The sequence below is a fragment of the Mustela erminea genome, chromosome 15 (genome assembly GCF_009829155.1).
Source record: "Mustela erminea isolate mMusErm1 chromosome 15, mMusErm1.Pri, whole genome shotgun sequence".
NCBI lineage: Eukaryota > Metazoa > Chordata > Mammalia > Carnivora > Mustelidae > Mustela > Mustela erminea.
The window spans coordinates 53,333,089-53,351,874 of NC_045628.1; the positions used below are offsets into that span (position 1 = coordinate 53,333,089).

The 18,786-nt window shown below is 36.7% G+C and overlaps 1 protein-coding gene across 2 annotated transcripts in view; it reads right to left on the minus strand.

Annotated features, from left to right (window-relative positions):
• VWA8 (von Willebrand factor A domain containing 8) overlaps nt 1–18,786 on the minus strand; it is a 322,073-nt gene that overhangs the window by 216,959 nt on the left and 86,328 nt on the right. For both annotated transcript variants that reach the window (XM_032315220.1, XM_032315221.1), the window contains 2 exons: nt 3,456–3,616; nt 611–724 (listed from right to left, as the gene is read on the minus strand). In XM_032315220.1, the coding sequence (XP_032171111.1) occupies nt 611–724; nt 3,456–3,616 (275 nt within the window). The remainder of the gene's footprint in view (nt 1–610; nt 725–3,455; nt 3,617–18,786) is intronic.

The window sequence follows — 18,786 nt, forward strand, 5'->3', positions numbered from 1 at the left end:
AAGAGGATGAATATTCTCCTTCAAAACCAGAATACCATTATGATATCTAGGAATATTAATATTAACTCAATATCAGGTGGTATATATCTTCCATATTTAAACTTTTCCAATTGTTCCAAAGTATCTTTTCTAGCTGTCTCCATTTTATTTCTTGATCCAGAATCCAGTCAAGACTCATATGTAGCATTTGGTTTGGACATTTTTGAAAGGAATGTGTAAGTAAGCCACAAAGGGTAATCCTGCATCAGGTGGCTTACCTCCATAATAACTGATCGCTTCTTAGAAGGTAGGGCCCAATAAATTATGAGGCTTTTTTTTTTCCTGAAGGGATACAAAGTATGGAGCCAAAACTGAGTTGTTAGGACAAGAGGGGGGGGGGATTACCTTCTTAGAGCTACTGTTCTTACACACATGTGAAAGTAAGGCTGAGAGTGCAGAACACATCTTGGGTAGCAAACCCAAGTTGTAAGAAATGCCAGATTAGGAGCCTGCTCAAGACACCAAATAATTAAATGATTTGAAGTTAGCTTGGCTTGACCCTAGGTTCCGAAGAAGAATAAAAAGAAGGCCCATCTGACCATGAGAATCAGAGCCAGGCCCCCAACATTACCTCTGCCGTAGCTGCTCATCAGATAGGTGCAGCTCCTCCTTTAAACGTATGTACCTGTCTTCTCTCAGCAGCCTGGAGCCATCGTAGAGGCTTAGCTCCCGATCGTGGATCAGCCTAAGGGAGAGGGAAAAGTCAGGGAACAAATTCATCGGTTTCGAACACTGAAGTCACTAGAGGTGGAATCAGTTAACATTTTTTCCCCCAAGAGTTTATTTATTTGTATGACAGAAAGAGAGACATCGAGAGAAGGAACACAAGCAGGGAGAGTGGGAGAGGGAGAAGCAGGCTTCCCTCCAAGCAGGGAGCCACAGTTCGGGGCTCGATCCCAGGACCCTGAGATCATGACCTGAGCTGAAGGCAGACGCTTAACCATCTGAGCCACCCAGGCACCCCAGAATCAGTTAACATTTTAATCGTGGCTATTATTGTGGGCAATTGAGTCTAACAATTTTGTTAGACGCACCTTTTGAAATTTCAAGTTGGCTAGTGCTTGGCAAAATTACTGGTTTCTGTACCAGAGAGCAGTAGTCATGGTTACTAGATGTGGACAGTGGGGAGGAGAAGAATGAGGAGGAGCTGGAAAGGGGATGGAGGAAGGAGATGAAAAGCAGCAGCTAAAGGGGAGACTCAGGATAACAGGAGGTGTGTACTGATGGACAAGGCTGGCGGTACACACCCGGAGTCTAACGTAACTCTTGAAGGGGTAGTATAGTATGATCAACGTATTTCTGTCTTTGGAATTACAGGATTGAAAACATCAAAAATCTTTAAAATGAAATAAGTGGTGCTATTTCATATGCCAACTCTGATGGTGACCTAACCATCCACAGCACAAATAGCACTATCTTCCAGATGTTGCAGAGGCTGAAAAGCACTACTGCTAGATTGCACACCAACCACTGAAGTCTCCTGACGGCTACGTTACAGTTGCCCCACACGAGCCCCACTTGGTAAGCACTGAGGCCACGGAGGGAGGGGGGGACTGCATAATGCAGGGGTTAGGAGCATGGGCGGTGGAACGGTCAGATCTGTGTTCAATTCCAGCTCTGTACCTTGTTAGCGGAGTGCCTGGGGAGGGGAGCACTACTACTCCATGTCTCTAAACATTTTTCTTTTATAGAATCAGGGCTGTCATACCAACCTCATAGTATTGCTGTGAAAATTAAACATCTAGAGTAAGGCAGACGCTTACTATAATTGTTCTCAGTCTTGGCAGCACATGAGAATCTTCTGGGAAGGGTTTAAAAATGCCAGTGCTCAGACCTCACTTGTATGGATCACTTCTATCTGAACTTCGAGAGGTGAAGCTCAGGCATCAGTAATTTCTAAGCTGTATCGCCACAAGGTGATTCCATGGCTAAGAGCCTGACAGGCACTGGCCTAGCACAATGCCCAGCAGAGAGTAAGGACTCAGTTAACGATAGCTGCTCCTTTTCCTAAGTGCTTGGCCTAATAGGCAACAGATAACCGATAAAAGGGGAGGAGTAAGTATTATTTTTGTTTGTGTCTGTATTTATCTGTTTAGGAGAAAAAAAAACTACTGTAAATCTGTGGAATATTTATGGCAAATCACTAAATGTTTGTGATTATCACTTTCAAATGCTCTCAGGTTTAATAAGGAGTAACACAATGTTTTTGGAAAATTTTTTTTTAATATTTGACTTATTTACTTGTCAGAGAAAGGGAACACGCACAAGCAGGCAGAGTGACAGGCAGAGTGGCAGGCAGAGGCAGAGAGAGAAGCAGGCTTCCTGCTGAGCAAGGAGCCCGATGCAGGACTCAATCCCAGGACCCTAGGATCATGACCTGAGCTGAAGGCAGCGGCTTAACCCACTGAGCCACTCAGGCATCCCTGTTTGGGGAATTTTTAAATATACTCAGTATCTGCATCTTGTCAAGGACAAGAAACTCTGAATAGTTGGTTGGGGAAATGGATTATTCATAGTTAAAAATCAAGTATAGAAGTGACAGAATCAAAACAGATCAAATAAAAAATTGGTATCATTAATCTTTCAAAATGAGACAGGATAGAAACACTTCCCATGAAAGTTATACATAAAAGTCTTCTCTTAACATTACATTCTAGAGAAGTTAATTGGGAATTTTTCTCCACCCAAACTGAAATAAGGAAACGACAGATACACAATGTTCAAGTTTATAAACACAAAGTGAGTTTAGTCTATATAAAACTATCATCAAACATCCATCACACATTTTATTTTTTTAATTTATTTATTAGAGAGAGAGAGAGAGAGCACAAGCTGGAGAGAGGCAGAGGGAGGGGAGAAGCAGGCTCCCTGCTGAGCAGGGAGTCCAAGGTGGGGTTCAATCCCAGGACCCTGAGATCATGACCTGAACCCAAGGCAGACACTTAACTGACTGAGCTGCCCAGGTGCCCCTCCCTTACACATTTTATATAAGGAACTATACTTTTTCTCTCAAAAAAAATTCCAACAGGATTAACCAGTAATTTAGATCTATGATTCACAAGGTGTTTGTAAACAGTGATGCTGTGACTAACAAATTGCAAGAAACGTGAGCTGCGGGACTTACTGTAAGTATCAATCAGTATATATGAAGTTTTTCAAAATTACTACCTAAAAGTTTTCTTTTTTCAATTCTAACTCAGAGAACTTTGCTACAGCAGTGTTTTTTTCCCCCAAATCCTCAGTATTGGAAGTTTTACTGTACTGTGTTTACAACGAATAAAAGCCTCTGCAGTTCTGGTTGGATACATAAGTAAGTTTCTTGTGATCTACGTGACCCAGCTTAAAAAAAATGATGACAGGGTTCCATGTCTACTGTTTACATGGGGAGTTTTTCTGTGTGTGTGACTCATACAAACCTTTGCAATACGGCAAGTGTGCCTGCGTTGACCCGGTGGATGCCATCCAGGAGGACGAGATTTCCTTCCAGGGCAGCGTTCACAAGGGGCGAGGACCGCCATGCAGTGTCTCCATTGGGAAGAGTATATCTCTGCTGGAGCAGGTCACGTGCGGTCATGTCCTAAACCCGAGTCCCAGCACCCACCAAAGAAAATGCAGGGTGAATTCAAAAGAGATGGACAGTAGCTTATTTAGCTTTACAGTTACCACTCTGACCAAAACATTCCATATAACAACTGGGAAGTCACCTTCTCTAATCCACTAAAAAGAAAAACATTCAAAAGCTTTTCTTGGTCATTTGAAGTTCTTCCTGTTACTCATCCACATATTACAGTAAGAGTGAGGGCCCCCTCCAGCACTCTTTTTTAATTTAGCTTCCCCCCCCTCCTTTAAAATGTTCATTTGATATCTACACAGATGACGGCAGTCATTGCCACTTGACTGTAATGAAATTTAATTCAATCATCTTTATTTTTGTACGGGTTCCTTTTTAAGAATGAGAGGCCACACAAACTCAATTGGAGCTCTTTTCTTGTAGTGAGTCCTCCTGAAAGGCCATGCATGCTAGGGATTCCATATATTTAAAGAGGTTTGAAAATGCAGGACACTGAGGAGGACAGTCATCAGATGAGGTACAGGAATTGAAAAACAATAACATGGCAGTTATAAGCAATTTTTTTAAAAGGTTTTATTTATTTATTTGACACAGAGAGAGATGACACAAGCAGGGAGAGCAGCAGGCAGAGGCAGAAGCAGGCTCTCTGCTAAGCAAGGAGCCTGATATGGGACTTGATCCCAGGGACCTGGGATCATAACCTGAACCAGAGGCAGAGCTTAATCAACTGAGCTACCCAGGCATTTCCATAAGCAATTTTTAAAAGCACACACACACAATGCACTAACACTAAAACAGTGTGACGGATTCAAGCAAACTATTAATAGCAGTGGCATAAAAATGTTCATTTTTTAAAAATTTGGCATGCCATGTAATTGCAACAATTTTTTCTTACATGTATTAATGATAACAAACTAGTTTGTTTTCTGTTCTTAGCTTCAGATAACTGTTGTGTAACTTATATTAAAACAAAATTTCAACTTCTACCATCAATTTTATTCAAAAATTCAGTCTTTTGTAAATTCTTTGATATCTAACTCCAGTTTTTGTTATTTTTTTAAAAAGATTTTATTTATTTATTTGACAGAGAGAGAGAGAGATCACAAGTAGATGGGGGGGGTGGTGGTAAGCAGGCTTCCTGCTGAGCAGAGAGTCTGACGTGGGACTCGATCCCAGGACCCCGAGATCACGACCCAAGCCGAAGGCAGAGGCTCAACCCACTGAGCCACCCAGGGGCCCAATATCCAGCTCCAGTTTAAAGAAGACAGAAAACTAGGGGCGCCTGGGTGGCTCAGTGGGTTGAGCCTCTGCTTTTGGCTCAGGTCATGATCTCAGGGTCCTGGGATCGAGTCCCACATCAGGCTCTCTGCTGGGCGGGGAGCGTGCTTCCTCCTCTCTCTCTCTCTGCCTGCCTCTCTGCCTACTTGTAATCTGTCAAATAAATAAATAAAATCATAAAAAAAAAAGAAAATTAAAAAAATTTGCTTATATTCACAATGGCAACAGATCTACACTGAAACCAAGATTAAAACTCTAAGTCTTAATTATTTCAATTTTGTCACTATTAAAAAAGTACTGACTTAGGAAGTATAAATAGGTTTACATTGAATCACAAAGACACTTGAGAATAATAACATTCAAACTCACCAAATCCCCCAGCCCTAAAGGGATGGCTTTGACACATTATCAAAATTTGGCTTAACTCGTTAATTTTATTTAACTTTTTAAATGAACTTTAAACTCTATGCAAACTATATGAGCATGGCATTCCAAGCTGCCAATGATATCTGCAATACTAAATTCAGCGCTATCATCAGTGTTTAATGAGATGGCTTATTTCTATTCATGGGTATGCCACATAAGAACAGGAAAGGTGGGGCACCTGCATGGCTTAGTTGGTTAAGCATCTGCCTTCGGCCTAGGTCATGATCTTGGGGTCCCGGGACCATCCCCTACCTCAGGCTCCCTGGTGAGCGGGAAGTCTAATTCTTCCTTGCCTTATGTCCACTTTCTCCTCATCCCCCACTTGTGCTCTCTCTCTCTCTCTCTCAAATAAATAAATAAAATCTTGTAAGGTTAAAAAAAACAAAAAGCAAAAAAAAAAACCCAAAACCAGGAAAGGAATTCCTGTGCAAGAAAAATAGGACAAATCAAAATAAATGTTTGCAGATTACTCTCATAATCAAATTATGAAAACAACCAAATACACACACAAATCTTTTTAAAATTAATATAAAAACAGGTAAATTAAAAAAAAACTCTTGGTAGTAATTATTTCAGAAAAATATTCACTATAGAGTTACATCATATATTGTTCTAGGGAATAAAGCAGATAGAAAACATGCTTTAACACAGTAGTTCTAAATCAAAGATACATCAGAAATAGTAGGGGAAACTTTTGGAAAATACATAAGCATATGCCCCATCACCCCAACACCTGGGTTCAGTAGATCCACGGTGGGGCTTACCACCTGGATTTTACTAGACATTAATTACATAGATGATAAAATTAAATGTCCCCCAGGTGGGAAACATGACTTTAAAGCAGAAATATGAACTCAGTGTGAAATTGGGTCTCATCCTACTTATTTACACCCCTCTCTTATTCTAGTAAGAATTATCAGATTACACGAGGACATTATGAAGTCTATAACAAAACAGTATAAATTAAAAGGTAAAAAAAAAAGAAGATAGAAGAGGAAAGAGTAAGTCTTATTTCCTTCAAATATTCCTACTGGTGTTCAGAGAAGGGGTAACATGAAGAAAGAATCCCACTGATACTGTATTTTTAAAGAAATGAATGGGCGTTAGTTTTGAAAATGCCAGCTTCACACTGAAAATTATGGTATCCTGACCCATTTTAGCTCTTGAGTCTTTTGCGTGGGCCCAGAAAAAGATAAGGACTATGACTCTAGCATGAGAGGTTCAGACCCATATGGAGCTGAGGCTAGCAACTGGTAACATTTTTTCAAGTTTCAACAGAGAAAACTCCTTAATCTCATACCAAGACATCCTGCATCATCGTTCTACACACACTATGAAAAAGCACTAATTCATCGGCTGATGATGCCAAAATCCTTTCATATCTTGTTAATTCACACACTGGCCACAATAGCTGCCTCATTCAAATGAGTAAATATTTACCAGTAAAGATGATGAGAAAGACAACCAGTACACAGGACTCTTCTTTTACAACCCGGCAGTTAGAGACTCCATTATTCCGAACATAGTATGATTATTTTTTGCAACATACCAAGGACTAACAGATCAACAGAGCTCAGCACTGCTAATGCCAACCACAACCACAGACCAGAAATATTCTCCCTTTGTTCAATCCTCACAGGAGTAAAAAATGGAAAACACTTGGCATTTCCTACAAGACTAGCTCAGTCCAGTTTTACCACCTAAACTCTTTCATATTCTCGTGGTAAAAAAGAGTCATTCTTCACTTCCAGTATGTCTTCACATTAAAATAAAAATTTTTCTGCGAGAAAGAAAAAAGCATTCCTTTTAAATACAAGCTGCTAGGTTTCGTAATTAAATTCCTGTATAGAGAGCAAAGATGAAGATTCCTGCTTTGCCTTAAAGAGATAGTGGCCCCCTCTTTCCATAATATGAATTAAAATCAGAAATTATTTTTGATTGTGTGATAGTGCAAGAACACCAAAATAAAACAGAACTTCTGTGCAACTGAACCTAATCAAACCTAACTATTGACAGAATTTTTTAGCATAGTGTGAATGAGTCAGCGATATGAATTAATTTCAAATAATAAACTAACATTTAACATAGAGTAATAGCATCTCCGTCTTATAGAGTATTTGGATTTTAGTACTGTGAAATTGTTGTAATATCCATATCTATTTTAATATATACTATATCATGAAATTGTTAAAAATATATCATTTCTTTATTCTTCCTGGAGCAAAATTTAAAAAAGAGTGTGCTTACTCCCTATGATTATTTTGAAAGTACACTAATAAAAATAAAAAAAAGATGAATGTCCCAATTTTTGCATATATTTTTCTTATCTCTGAAACTCTTGAACTTAAGAGAGTAAAAATAGTACTAATGATATCATAGAGCCTGAACCATTTCCTCTTTCTGTATTTCCTTAAAAATTTTAAAACAACAGGACATGAAATTCAGTTCCTTTAGCACTACCATTGTCTAACCTTGAACACCTCACCTTCTCATTCAGATCCCTGGAAAATATCCACATATTTCTTAATTCAGTGTCATTTGGAATTTTTTATTTTTATTTTTTATAATTTTGCTCTTTTGATTTGCAAAGGAGAAACCCTACTGAAAAAAAGTCCCATTAAAATAAGAAGCATGGCTGCATGAAATGTATCAGAAAACATAGATCTGAACCCTAAAGTAATTATGTACCTTATATGTTTTTAGTACCTTCTAATGATATATGTTAATTTTTCTGACATTTCCTTGAGAAAACTGGATGTAAGTCATTGGTTTGATGAAATAAATTCAATAAGCATCTTGTGTGTCAAGGGGCTAAAATAAGACTAGAATTAGTCTTATTCTGGGGGCACTCTCCAAAATGCCCCCAAATACAGCTAGTCTCCACTGCTGTTTAAAAACACCTTTGCACGGAGAACTGGGTGTTTGTTACACGCCAACAATGAATCATGGAACACTACATCAAAAACTAGCACTGTACTGTATGGTAACTAACATAACACAACAACAAAAAAATAGTAATAAATAAACAAATAATACCTTTGTACACATGTGTAAAAGATTAAAATAAAGATGTTTTAGCTAACAATAATTATAGCTCTAGGTGGATATGATTTTTCACTTTCTTCTTTCTGAATCAAAAATATACACTGTGGGCATTCAATTTTTTTTGACTGGGCTAAGTATTATCAATTTTTTTTTTTTCACCCAAAAGATAGTAGCTGAAATTCTATGGGCTTTCCAGGTCTGGCTCAAATAAGTTTCACTCAAATAAGCAAAAATATCCTGCCAAAAATATCCTGCCCGTAGAGTATAAACATTAAGATAATCTCAGATTTAAGAGAAACAAAGAATACACCAAGGCTAGCTGATGTAAGCCATCAATTTTGCAATAAGGCATTAATTATGTCCATACCTACTAGCGGCAGAATATTACATAAACATTGTATAAACATAGAATGTTAATAATTTTTAGGTCCCAGAATAGAAATGAAGCCATTCTTTAGAGTCTAAGCATGCTCAGTGAACAGAATGCAAGGCATGCTGCCAACATTCCTCAGTGTCATTTATGTTTGATCTTAAAGAAGCCTCTCATTTTATATATTGTAAAATTATCTATAAACTTTACCATGCTTCTCCCCCAAGTTCCTCTCTTAAAGACCTACTTTTAACTCATCACATGTATAATAAATGCTTCCTTTATGTATACCATGAAGTATACATAAGCCTGCCATGATTGTTTTAAGTGACTCTGCTATGGATGGGAAGAAGCTGCTTTTGGATCACTTGTAGCTCTCTTCATTATAACCAGTGGGATCTAGTCAAGATGATCTCCTCTGCTTACACACTTATTCTATGAGCACTTATTCTAAGAATTCTAAGAACAAAATTCTTCTTACCAAAGCTAACCAGAAGTCAAACCCATTGTCTCACTAACAACTGATCCAACAAAAGAACATCTTAATAAAGTTGCAAAATAAAACACAGGTCAAGGTCAGTATATGTACAGAAAATGTCCTATGTATTCAGTGAAGATACACAACCAAACACCCCTCTAACCTTCCTATACTACAGAGGCTAGAAAAAAAGAAACATTATTTCTTAGATGCTTTGCAACTAAAATTCTGTGGATAACCCAGGTTCTACCAAGCATTCGCACATGCACACATCTGGGAACTGAAAAAAAAGTGGCAATGAGCAATGAGAGGGAGGTGGCAGCCAGCTCTAGGGAACCTGTTCTAGGACAGCCATGGCTTCATGGCTGAAGCTCTCTCACTCTCATTCCTAACTGGGTAAAATCTAAACATTGTTCCCTGTCTCTCCCAGAAATTCTGAAAGCTACCTAATACCCAGTGCTAAGTCCCTCTCAGTACTAGATAGCCAGGATGGACTCTATTGCCCACAACAAAAACCACAACCTAAGGATAATATTATTTTAACAAGCCAACTTATTAAAGCTTGTGCAGAAATGTTCATGAACAACAAAGTCTATGAAAGAGGGTGAAAAGACTTTCCAAAAGAAAGGGAAAAAGCAGAGATGTTACTGAGCAGAACCCCAGGAATACATAAACTGAAGAACCACATTTTATTCAGATGGTACAGCAAACTTGGCTGCATTTTATCACAAGGGTAGGATTCTATTAGAACACGTGGGAAAGTTGCCATCAATTCTAGCTTAAATATTCGGAATGATATTTGCCTTACATTAAATTAGTTTTTACAAGCAAGTAACAAGGGGCGCCTGGGTGGCTCAGAGGGTTAAGCCTCTGCCTTCGGCTTGGGTCATGGCCTCAGGGTCCTGGGATCAAGCCCTGCACTGGGCTCTCTGCTCAGCAGGGAGCCTGCTTCCCCCTCTCTCTCTGCCTGCCTCTCTGTCTACTTGTGATCTCTCTCTGTATCAAATAAAATCTTAAACAAATTTTTAAGAAGCAAGTAACAAGATATAAAAATCAAGGTTGTCATAAGTACTAATAACCAGTTCAAAATTCAGTAAAGACACCTGAAACAGATACGGCATTTGGCTTATTTAGTCACACTAAAACCCCTTCTGGTGGGCCAATGTGGGAGTAGCAGGTACAGTATGAGGAAAGCAGTGTTTCAATCCAAATCTGCCACTTCCTTGTAATAAGATAAATGGATCATGTGAGGAAAACAACTTTAGAATTAAATGAGATGTCTGGCACCTAGTGGGTATTTGATAAATAACAGCTAAATCAGAACCCGAATGAAGAAAAAAATATACAAATACATTGAAATTGAAATTTAACAATAAGTCTAAGTTAACAATCCAAGATATTAAAAGAAGACAAGTGACAATGCTCTACAACAAGGAATTCTTATTTCAGGATTTGAAGTAAAGATAATATGGAAACAGGTAGGGATTGGTAAAGAAAAGTTGGCAAAGGTCAGATTTTAGCTGGTCCTTTAAAAATAATGTATATATTTCAGAATTATTTACCCACTCCTTCATATACTGACTGCTTATTGCATTCAAGTAACTCTTCCAGGTGCTGAGGATACAACAGTGGAACAGATAAACATGGTGCAGAAGCACTAAATGAAATCTGCCAAAGAATACCTTTCCCTTTGCTGTCCTTTTTCTTAAAAAAAAAAAAAAAAAGATTTTATTTATTTATTTTTGAGAGAGAGAGAGAGCATGTACACAAGTAAGGGAGAGGGGCAGAGGCAGAAGTAGACTCCTAAGCAGGAACCCAATGTGGAACTCAATCTCAGGACCCTGGGATCATGACCTGAGTTGAAGGCAGATGCTTAACCAATTGAGCCACCCAGGTGCCCTGCTGTCCTTTTTGACTGTCTCTATGATTTTGTTAAATGGCTTTCATTTCAAATACCTCAGAAAGTCCTATTTCTCCTACAAGATGGCTTGTAAATCAGCAATAAAGTTCTACACATTCAGAAAGTGGTTTGGATCCTGAGTAGTTGTATTTTTTTAACAGGGTAAAAATAGAAAATCAAAGCATTTCAGAATCACCAAAGGCAACTAGACAATAAAGCTGAGAGATGTATTTACTTTTTATTTCCAAGAATAAAATGTTTGCAAAATACACTGTACATACAAAGATTGTGAATTTCAAAATCAAATCTAAATTATATCCTTCTTTCTTTTGTTTTTTGACATACTCCTCATAAAAAGAATATAGATATATAACATCACCACTAATCTCATTAACCTCTAGCAAACTCATTCTTGCCATGATCTTCGATAACTACAAAATCCTGAGGACCCTTAAAAGATTGCTCTAAGGACTTAAAGGTGTAAAATAAGTGGCCATAATTAATTTTCATAAGAATATTATGAATAAAAGACATAAAGTATAACAGCAAATACATGAAACATGGAGGAAGGAATAAAAAAGGGGTTTTTTAAATGTATTTGAGCTTGTGTCTATCTACTTAACATAGACTGCTATATATTTAGGATGTTATAAATGAACCTCATGGTAACCATAAACCCAAAAGTATAATATATACCAAAATAAATAAATAAGTAAATAAGAAATCCAAACACCATACTATAGAAATTCATCAATCACAAAGAAAGAGTGCAAGAAAGGAACAGAGAACTACAAAAATGACCAGAAAACTATGAACAAAATGGAAATAAGTACACACTTATCAATAACTACTTTAAACATAAATGGCCTAAATGCTCCAATCAAAAGACACAGTGTGACATAACAGATTAAAAAAAAAAAAAAGACCTATCTATATACTTTCTATAGGAAACTCACCTCAGACATGAAGAAACATACAAAATGAAATAAAACATTTACCATGCAAATGGATATGAAAGAAAATAAAAATAAAGCCAGGGTAGCAATACTTAGACAAAACAGATTTTAAAACAAAGACTGTAACAAGAGATAAAGAAGGGCATTACAAAATGATAAAGGGATCACTCCAACAAGAGGATATAACATTGTAAATATCTCTGCACCCAACACTGGAGGACCTGAATACATCAAACAAATATTACTGAATACAGAGGGAGAAATTAATGGCAATACAATAATAATAGGGGACTTGACACCCAACTTACATCAATGGATGTAAGGAAAGTCAATAAGGAAACAGTGTCTTTGAATGACACATTAGACCAAATGAGCTTAACAGATACATACAGAATGTTCCACCCAAAACAACAGATGACACATTCCTTTCAAGAGCACATGTGACATTCTCCAGAACAGATCACATGTTAGGCCACAAAACAAGTCTCAATAATGAAACCATACCATGCATCTTTTCTGACTACAATGGTAGGAGACTAGAAATCAATCACAAGAAAAAAAACTGAAAAAAATACAAACATGTGGAGGCTAGAAAATATTAAATAACCAATGGATCAATGAAGAAATAAAAGAAGAGCTAAAAAAAAAAATACATGGAGACAAATGACATACATACAATGGTCCAAAATTGCAAAAACAGTCCTAAGAGGTAAATATATAGCAATATGGACTTATCTCAAGGAACAAGAAAAAGTTCAAATAAACAATATAACTTTTCACACCTAAATGAACTAGAAAAAGAAGAACAAACCAACCCATGGTGAGTAGAAGGAAAGATAATAATAATCAGATCAGAAACAAATGACACAGAGACCAAAAATCAATCAATCAATGAAACCCTTAGCCATACTCATCAAGAAAAAAAAGAGAAAGAACCCAAATAAAAAGAGAAGTAATAACTGACACCACAGAAAGGATTATAGTAGAATACGATGAAAAACTATATGCCAACAAATTGGACAACACAGAAGAAATGAATAAATTCTTAGAAACACAATCTTGCAAAACTGAATCAGGAAGAAGTAGAAAATCTGAACAGACCAATTACTAGTAACAAAATTGGACTTGTTATCAAAGAGCTACCAAAAAGTAATAATCTAGGACTAGATGTATTCATAGGTGAATTTTACCAAACGTTTGAAGAAGAGTTAGTACCCATCCTTCTCAAACTATTCTGAAAAATGGAAGAGGAAGGAAAGCTTCTAAATACATTCTATGATGTGAAAATTACCCTGATACCAAAACCAGACAAAGATACCACAAAAGGGAAAACCACAGGCCAATATCCAACAATACATTCAATGGATCACTTATAGTGATCAAGTGGAATTTATTCCAAGGATGCAAGGATAGTTTAATATTTACAAATCAATCCACATGATACACCACATTAACAAAATGAAGGATAAAAATTATGATCATCTCAATAGATACAGAAAAAGCATTTGACAAAATTCAACCTTTGTTCATGATAAAAAAAACTCTCAAAAAAGTAGGCTTAGAGGGAATATACCTCAATGTAATAAAGACCATATATGAAAAACTCACCGCAAACATTGTGCTCAATGGTGAAAAACTGAGAGCTTTCCTCTAAGATTGGGAACAAGACAAAGATTCCCACTCTCACCATTTTCATTCAGCATAGTACTGGAAGTTGAAGCCATAGATAGCACTCGGACAAGAAAAAGAAGTAAGAGGCATCCATATTGATAAAGAAGTTAAACTGTCATTATCTGCAGATAAAATGATCCTATATATAGAAAACCCAAAAGACTTCACCAGAAAACTATTAGAAGTGATAAATGAATTCAGTAAAGTTGCAGGATACAAAATAAATACCCAGAAATTAGTAGTACCATAGGGAATATAGTCAGTGATGTTGTAATAGTATTGTAGGGTGACAGATGGCAATTATACTTGTGCTGAACATAGCATAACACGTAGAAAAGTTGAATCACTATGTTGTACACCTGAAACTATGTAACATTGTGTCAACTATACTCAAATAAAAAAATTAAAAAGGAAAAAAATTGCCCCAGGACCCTAATCAAAATTACTGCAAAGTACATTTAAAACAAAAATACTAACAGAGATGTAACGACGTGTTCTTACCAACAGTGCTGGATTTCATTACACAGTGTCCTTAAATTCGGAGGTACTCCACAGAGAATCCCCAAATTTGCAAATCCTTCCCTCAAGCTTACAGATCCCATGTTTTTGGATCACCAAGGATGGTAAATGAAATACCTTTCAGGCTAGAGTTCCTTATTTGGTAGGATTCCTTGGTCACTTGTTTTCTTCCCTGGACTAATGGATTTGGTTTTATTGTAATGTTTATTTTTATACACATTCCTAGAGGCCTCCTACTGTGTTGTTACAAATCTAATAAATACCTCATGATAACTAAATTTGTTAAGATAACACAAAAGATTTTGTCTACTACTTAAGAAGTACACGGTTTCAATTAAATAAGGAGTCCAGTGCATAGTTCAAAAAAATTATAAAAGATGGAACATCAAATTTTGATATTTTTTAAAAAGCAAATATAAAACCTATGGCCTTTTAAATGGCAGATTTGTGTAACATAAGACTCTTCCTTCTAAATGAACCTCTACAATTGCACAGTTAAACTTTAATGTGTACTTTGCATTTTTTACAATATATAAGTTGAAAGGACTATCGAGTTAAACCACCTAATATCTTGCCTTTTCAATACATAACTTTGTACAACTTTTGACTGTGTCTCTGTCAAAATGAGAACCTAAGATGCATTTTACAAAGTTTCGGTTATAAAAATAACACAAGGTTGACATGGAGTTCTATCAGCTGAAGACAACCATTGATTTTTTGAAATTCCTCCATTCCATTATGTTGTTTTTAAAAAGCTAGCAAGTAGAAAAACAGACCGATACTGAAAAACAAACTGATGTGACAACACTGGCATGCCAAAGCAAATCAAGCTAATGTGAGGGAAAGCATTCCAAATAAAAACAGATGGTAGTGTAGGGCCTCAACCCAGCTCCCTCTTATCTCAGAGTGAGCCTCATTGTCTGCTGCTTATTGTTTTTAAAGATGTACAAGCTAGAAGGCAAAAAAAAAAAAAAAAAAAAAAAAAGGCTTGAAAATGAATAAGCTAGAAACTATTGTACAAGCTTTGGGTAATTTGAGGTATAAACTCTAGCACTTAACCTTTCTCATCCTTAATTTTGAAAGTCAGGAAATTCCACTTTACTGGAATATTTTAGAGTAACTACTTCGTTAACTTTTGGTAAATCACTTTGATCACTTCAAAGAGGCTACAGAAAGAGATTATTATATCATCACAAAACTTTATTTTGGAAAAACACAGAAATACATAGAAAATTATAATTCTAGAACTGAAATGAATTTGTCTCAAAATAGAGTCTCCTGCTTTATTCTATAAGAACTTGTTCTCAGAAATCAGGTTGATCTAAATAATTGTCTCATTTTTTCTACATTATAGAACACTATAAATAGAAAAGCTCTTAAATGTTTTTATGGGGAGAATGAGAACAATGTCTGAAAAATCACACCTATCCCTGACATACATAAAAATAAAAGCCATTCCACTTAAAATATTTTTAGGTTTCCTAAGCCGCTAAGATGCTGCATATTTCCGTGAATATCTACTTCTTACCAAAGCATGGTGCTGTGGTCTAGCCCACTGGTTCTCAATTCTGTTGGGCCTAATATCCCTATTTTACAAACAATACCTTCAAACATTTGCTTTATAAGCTTGAAAAAATCCACAGGCAATACAATGCACCTCCACACATAATTTCAAATAAAAATACAGGACAATGCCTAACCTTTAGTACAAGGAAAATAACTTGTTATAAAATACTATATAACTTCAATCAATAAACGGTCACAACTACACCAAAAAATATAATGTTGAAGTTGGGTGCTTATAGCTAGAGAGAATCACTATAGATATGAAAACTCTTATCGGCTGATGTAAGTGTGCTATATTCGTAACTCAAATACCATGAATGGCAATACCTTCAGTGATGCGATCTTCTAAAATGGTCAGGGTGGTAGGCAGAATAATGTCCCTACACAAAGATGTCTGATAGTCTGTGAATATGTTAGTCCACATGACAAATGGAACTTTGCAGATATGTCTAAATGAAGCGCCTTGAGGAGAGGAGATCATCCTTGATTATGCATGTGGGTCCAATCTTATGACATGAGTCCGTGAAGCTGCAGGACCTTTCCCAGCTGGGGTTAGAGGGAGAGAGGGCAGCCTGAGAAGGACTCAGTGCTCTGCTGCTGGCTCTAAAACAGAAGGCATTATGTGTGAGGACTGGAGTCCAATCTAGAAGCTGAAAAAGTCAAGGATGAATTCCTTCATAACCTGGGTATAAGGAAAGACTTTCTACCCATGACTCAAAACCTAGATGCAATAGAACAAAATATTAATAAAACTATTATGAGGCAAAGAAAAATAAAGCCAAAGAGCAAGTGACACTGAGAGAAAATACATGTAGCATATATCACAGGCAAAAAGCAAAATGGCTAACACATTAATAATTCAAAAACAGAAAGGAAAAAAGGCCACTCAATAGAAAAATGGGCAAAAAAAAAAAAAAAAGAATAGGTAATTTAGTAAGAAAAGACATGATATAATGTCCCTTAAAATTAGAAATGATTTTCAGAGATACACTGGGTGGCTTAGTCGGTTAAGTGTCTGCCTTCGGCTCAGGTCATGATCCCAGGGTTTGGGATCGAGTCCCACATCAGGCTCCCTGCTCAGTGGGGAGCCTGCTTCTCCCTCTGCCTGCTGCTCCCCCTGCTTGTGTGCTCTCACTCTCTCTCTCTCACTCTCTCTCTGACAAATAAATAAAGTAAGTCTAAAAATAGAAAGAAAGAAAAATGATTTTCAATTCTCTCCTAATATAAGAAATACAAATTAAAACTACTCCTTAATACCATTTTGAAGTATCAAACTTGCAACTATTAAAAAGCTTGGTAGCCCTGTCTGTCGGCATTGTTGATGGGAAAGCAAAATGGTATCATATTTATAGAGGCAGATTTGGCAATTCCTAACAAAACTACCCATGCATTTATCTATTGACCTCACAATTCCACTTACAGGAATTAATCCTGAAGATACACTTCTAGGGATACCTGGGTGGCAGGAATTAATCCTGAAGATACACTTCTAAGGATACCTGGGTGGCTCAGTTGGTTAAGTGACTGCCTTCAGCTCAGGTCATGATCCTGGAGTCCCGGGATCAAGTCCCGCATCAGGCTCCCTGCTCAGCAGGAAGTATGCTTCTCCCTCTGACCCTTGCACTTCTCATGCTCTCTCTCTCTCATTCTCTCCCTCTCAAATTAATAAATAAAAATCTTAAAAAAAAAAAAGATACACTTCTAATAACGAAAAACACATACGCACAAGGTTATTAACTGCAACTTCGTGTGTGATTATAAAATATTGGGAATAAAACCAATTATCTGTATATAGGGCATTGGTTAGATATGAGGGAATAATATGTAAATACAATGAGGAAGAATGAGAAAGATCACTTTTGGAAAGGTATCTGCCCTTAGTTAGTTTACACTTTCTATTATAAAATTCACAGATGATATAGAATTTTTAAGTTTTACTTTTTCATCTTGACATCTACTATATGCACATGAAAGGAACATATTGTCAAACAGCACATTGTCCTACCCCCAAGGAATTTGCAAATGATAGGAGAGACAAATAGCTAAATTCCATCCATTTCAAGATACACACTTTTTAAATCAGGATGCACCTTCAACGGACAGAATCTTAATACAGCTGCTGGTCAGCTAATTATTCTCTGCCCATGTCTGAACCTGGTTTTGTATATCTACTTGTGGTGAAAAGGGGAAACTATAATCCATTCATGTTTTGGTTAACAAATTAAAGACCACTTGGGAAAAGAATATGAGTCATAGCTATTGCCTTAAAACATTTCGGTCAATCCCTTCTGTTAAAGTTAAGACCAATATCAAAATCCAAATGACTATCAGCAACTTTGAAGAATATCCTGGAAATCATGGAAGAGCACTCTGTTCTTGATAAAGCATGGAAGATGCAGAGAATAGTATGTTAAACACATATACCACGTTTATAGCTGAACCAAAAAGTGCTTTAGAAAAGTCAGACTGAAGGTAAAGAAGTTTTAAAAATGTTTCCACCATTTCCTGCATTTATATTTTCCTTTTTCTGCATGCACAAGAGATACATGACCTAAATTAAGTCTAAAAGAGTTCTTTCAGTAAGAATAAAATAAAAATGCTAATTGATAAAGTCATGTCCTAATTTTATTTGCTGCATGACTTTCTTAGCAGAACACAAAATAATTGCATGTCTTACAACTGATGGCATACTGGCCTGCATGAAATACAGTATTATTATAGTACAGAACCATAGATTTAAGATCCAGTAAAACACACAGGAAGTACATATAAATCAAACTGGGGACTTACCAGAAAATGCAGAGATAGCAGCAGTGGAGCTAAACTCTGAAGAGTAAGCAAACTGGCCCACAAAAGGAGGTTCATACAGCATGAACAAAGCAAGAAAGTATGGCTGCCTCACACAGCCAGTCACGCTCAGGAGACCATAAACCATTCTGTATGGCTGGAGTTAAAAGGTGAATGTTA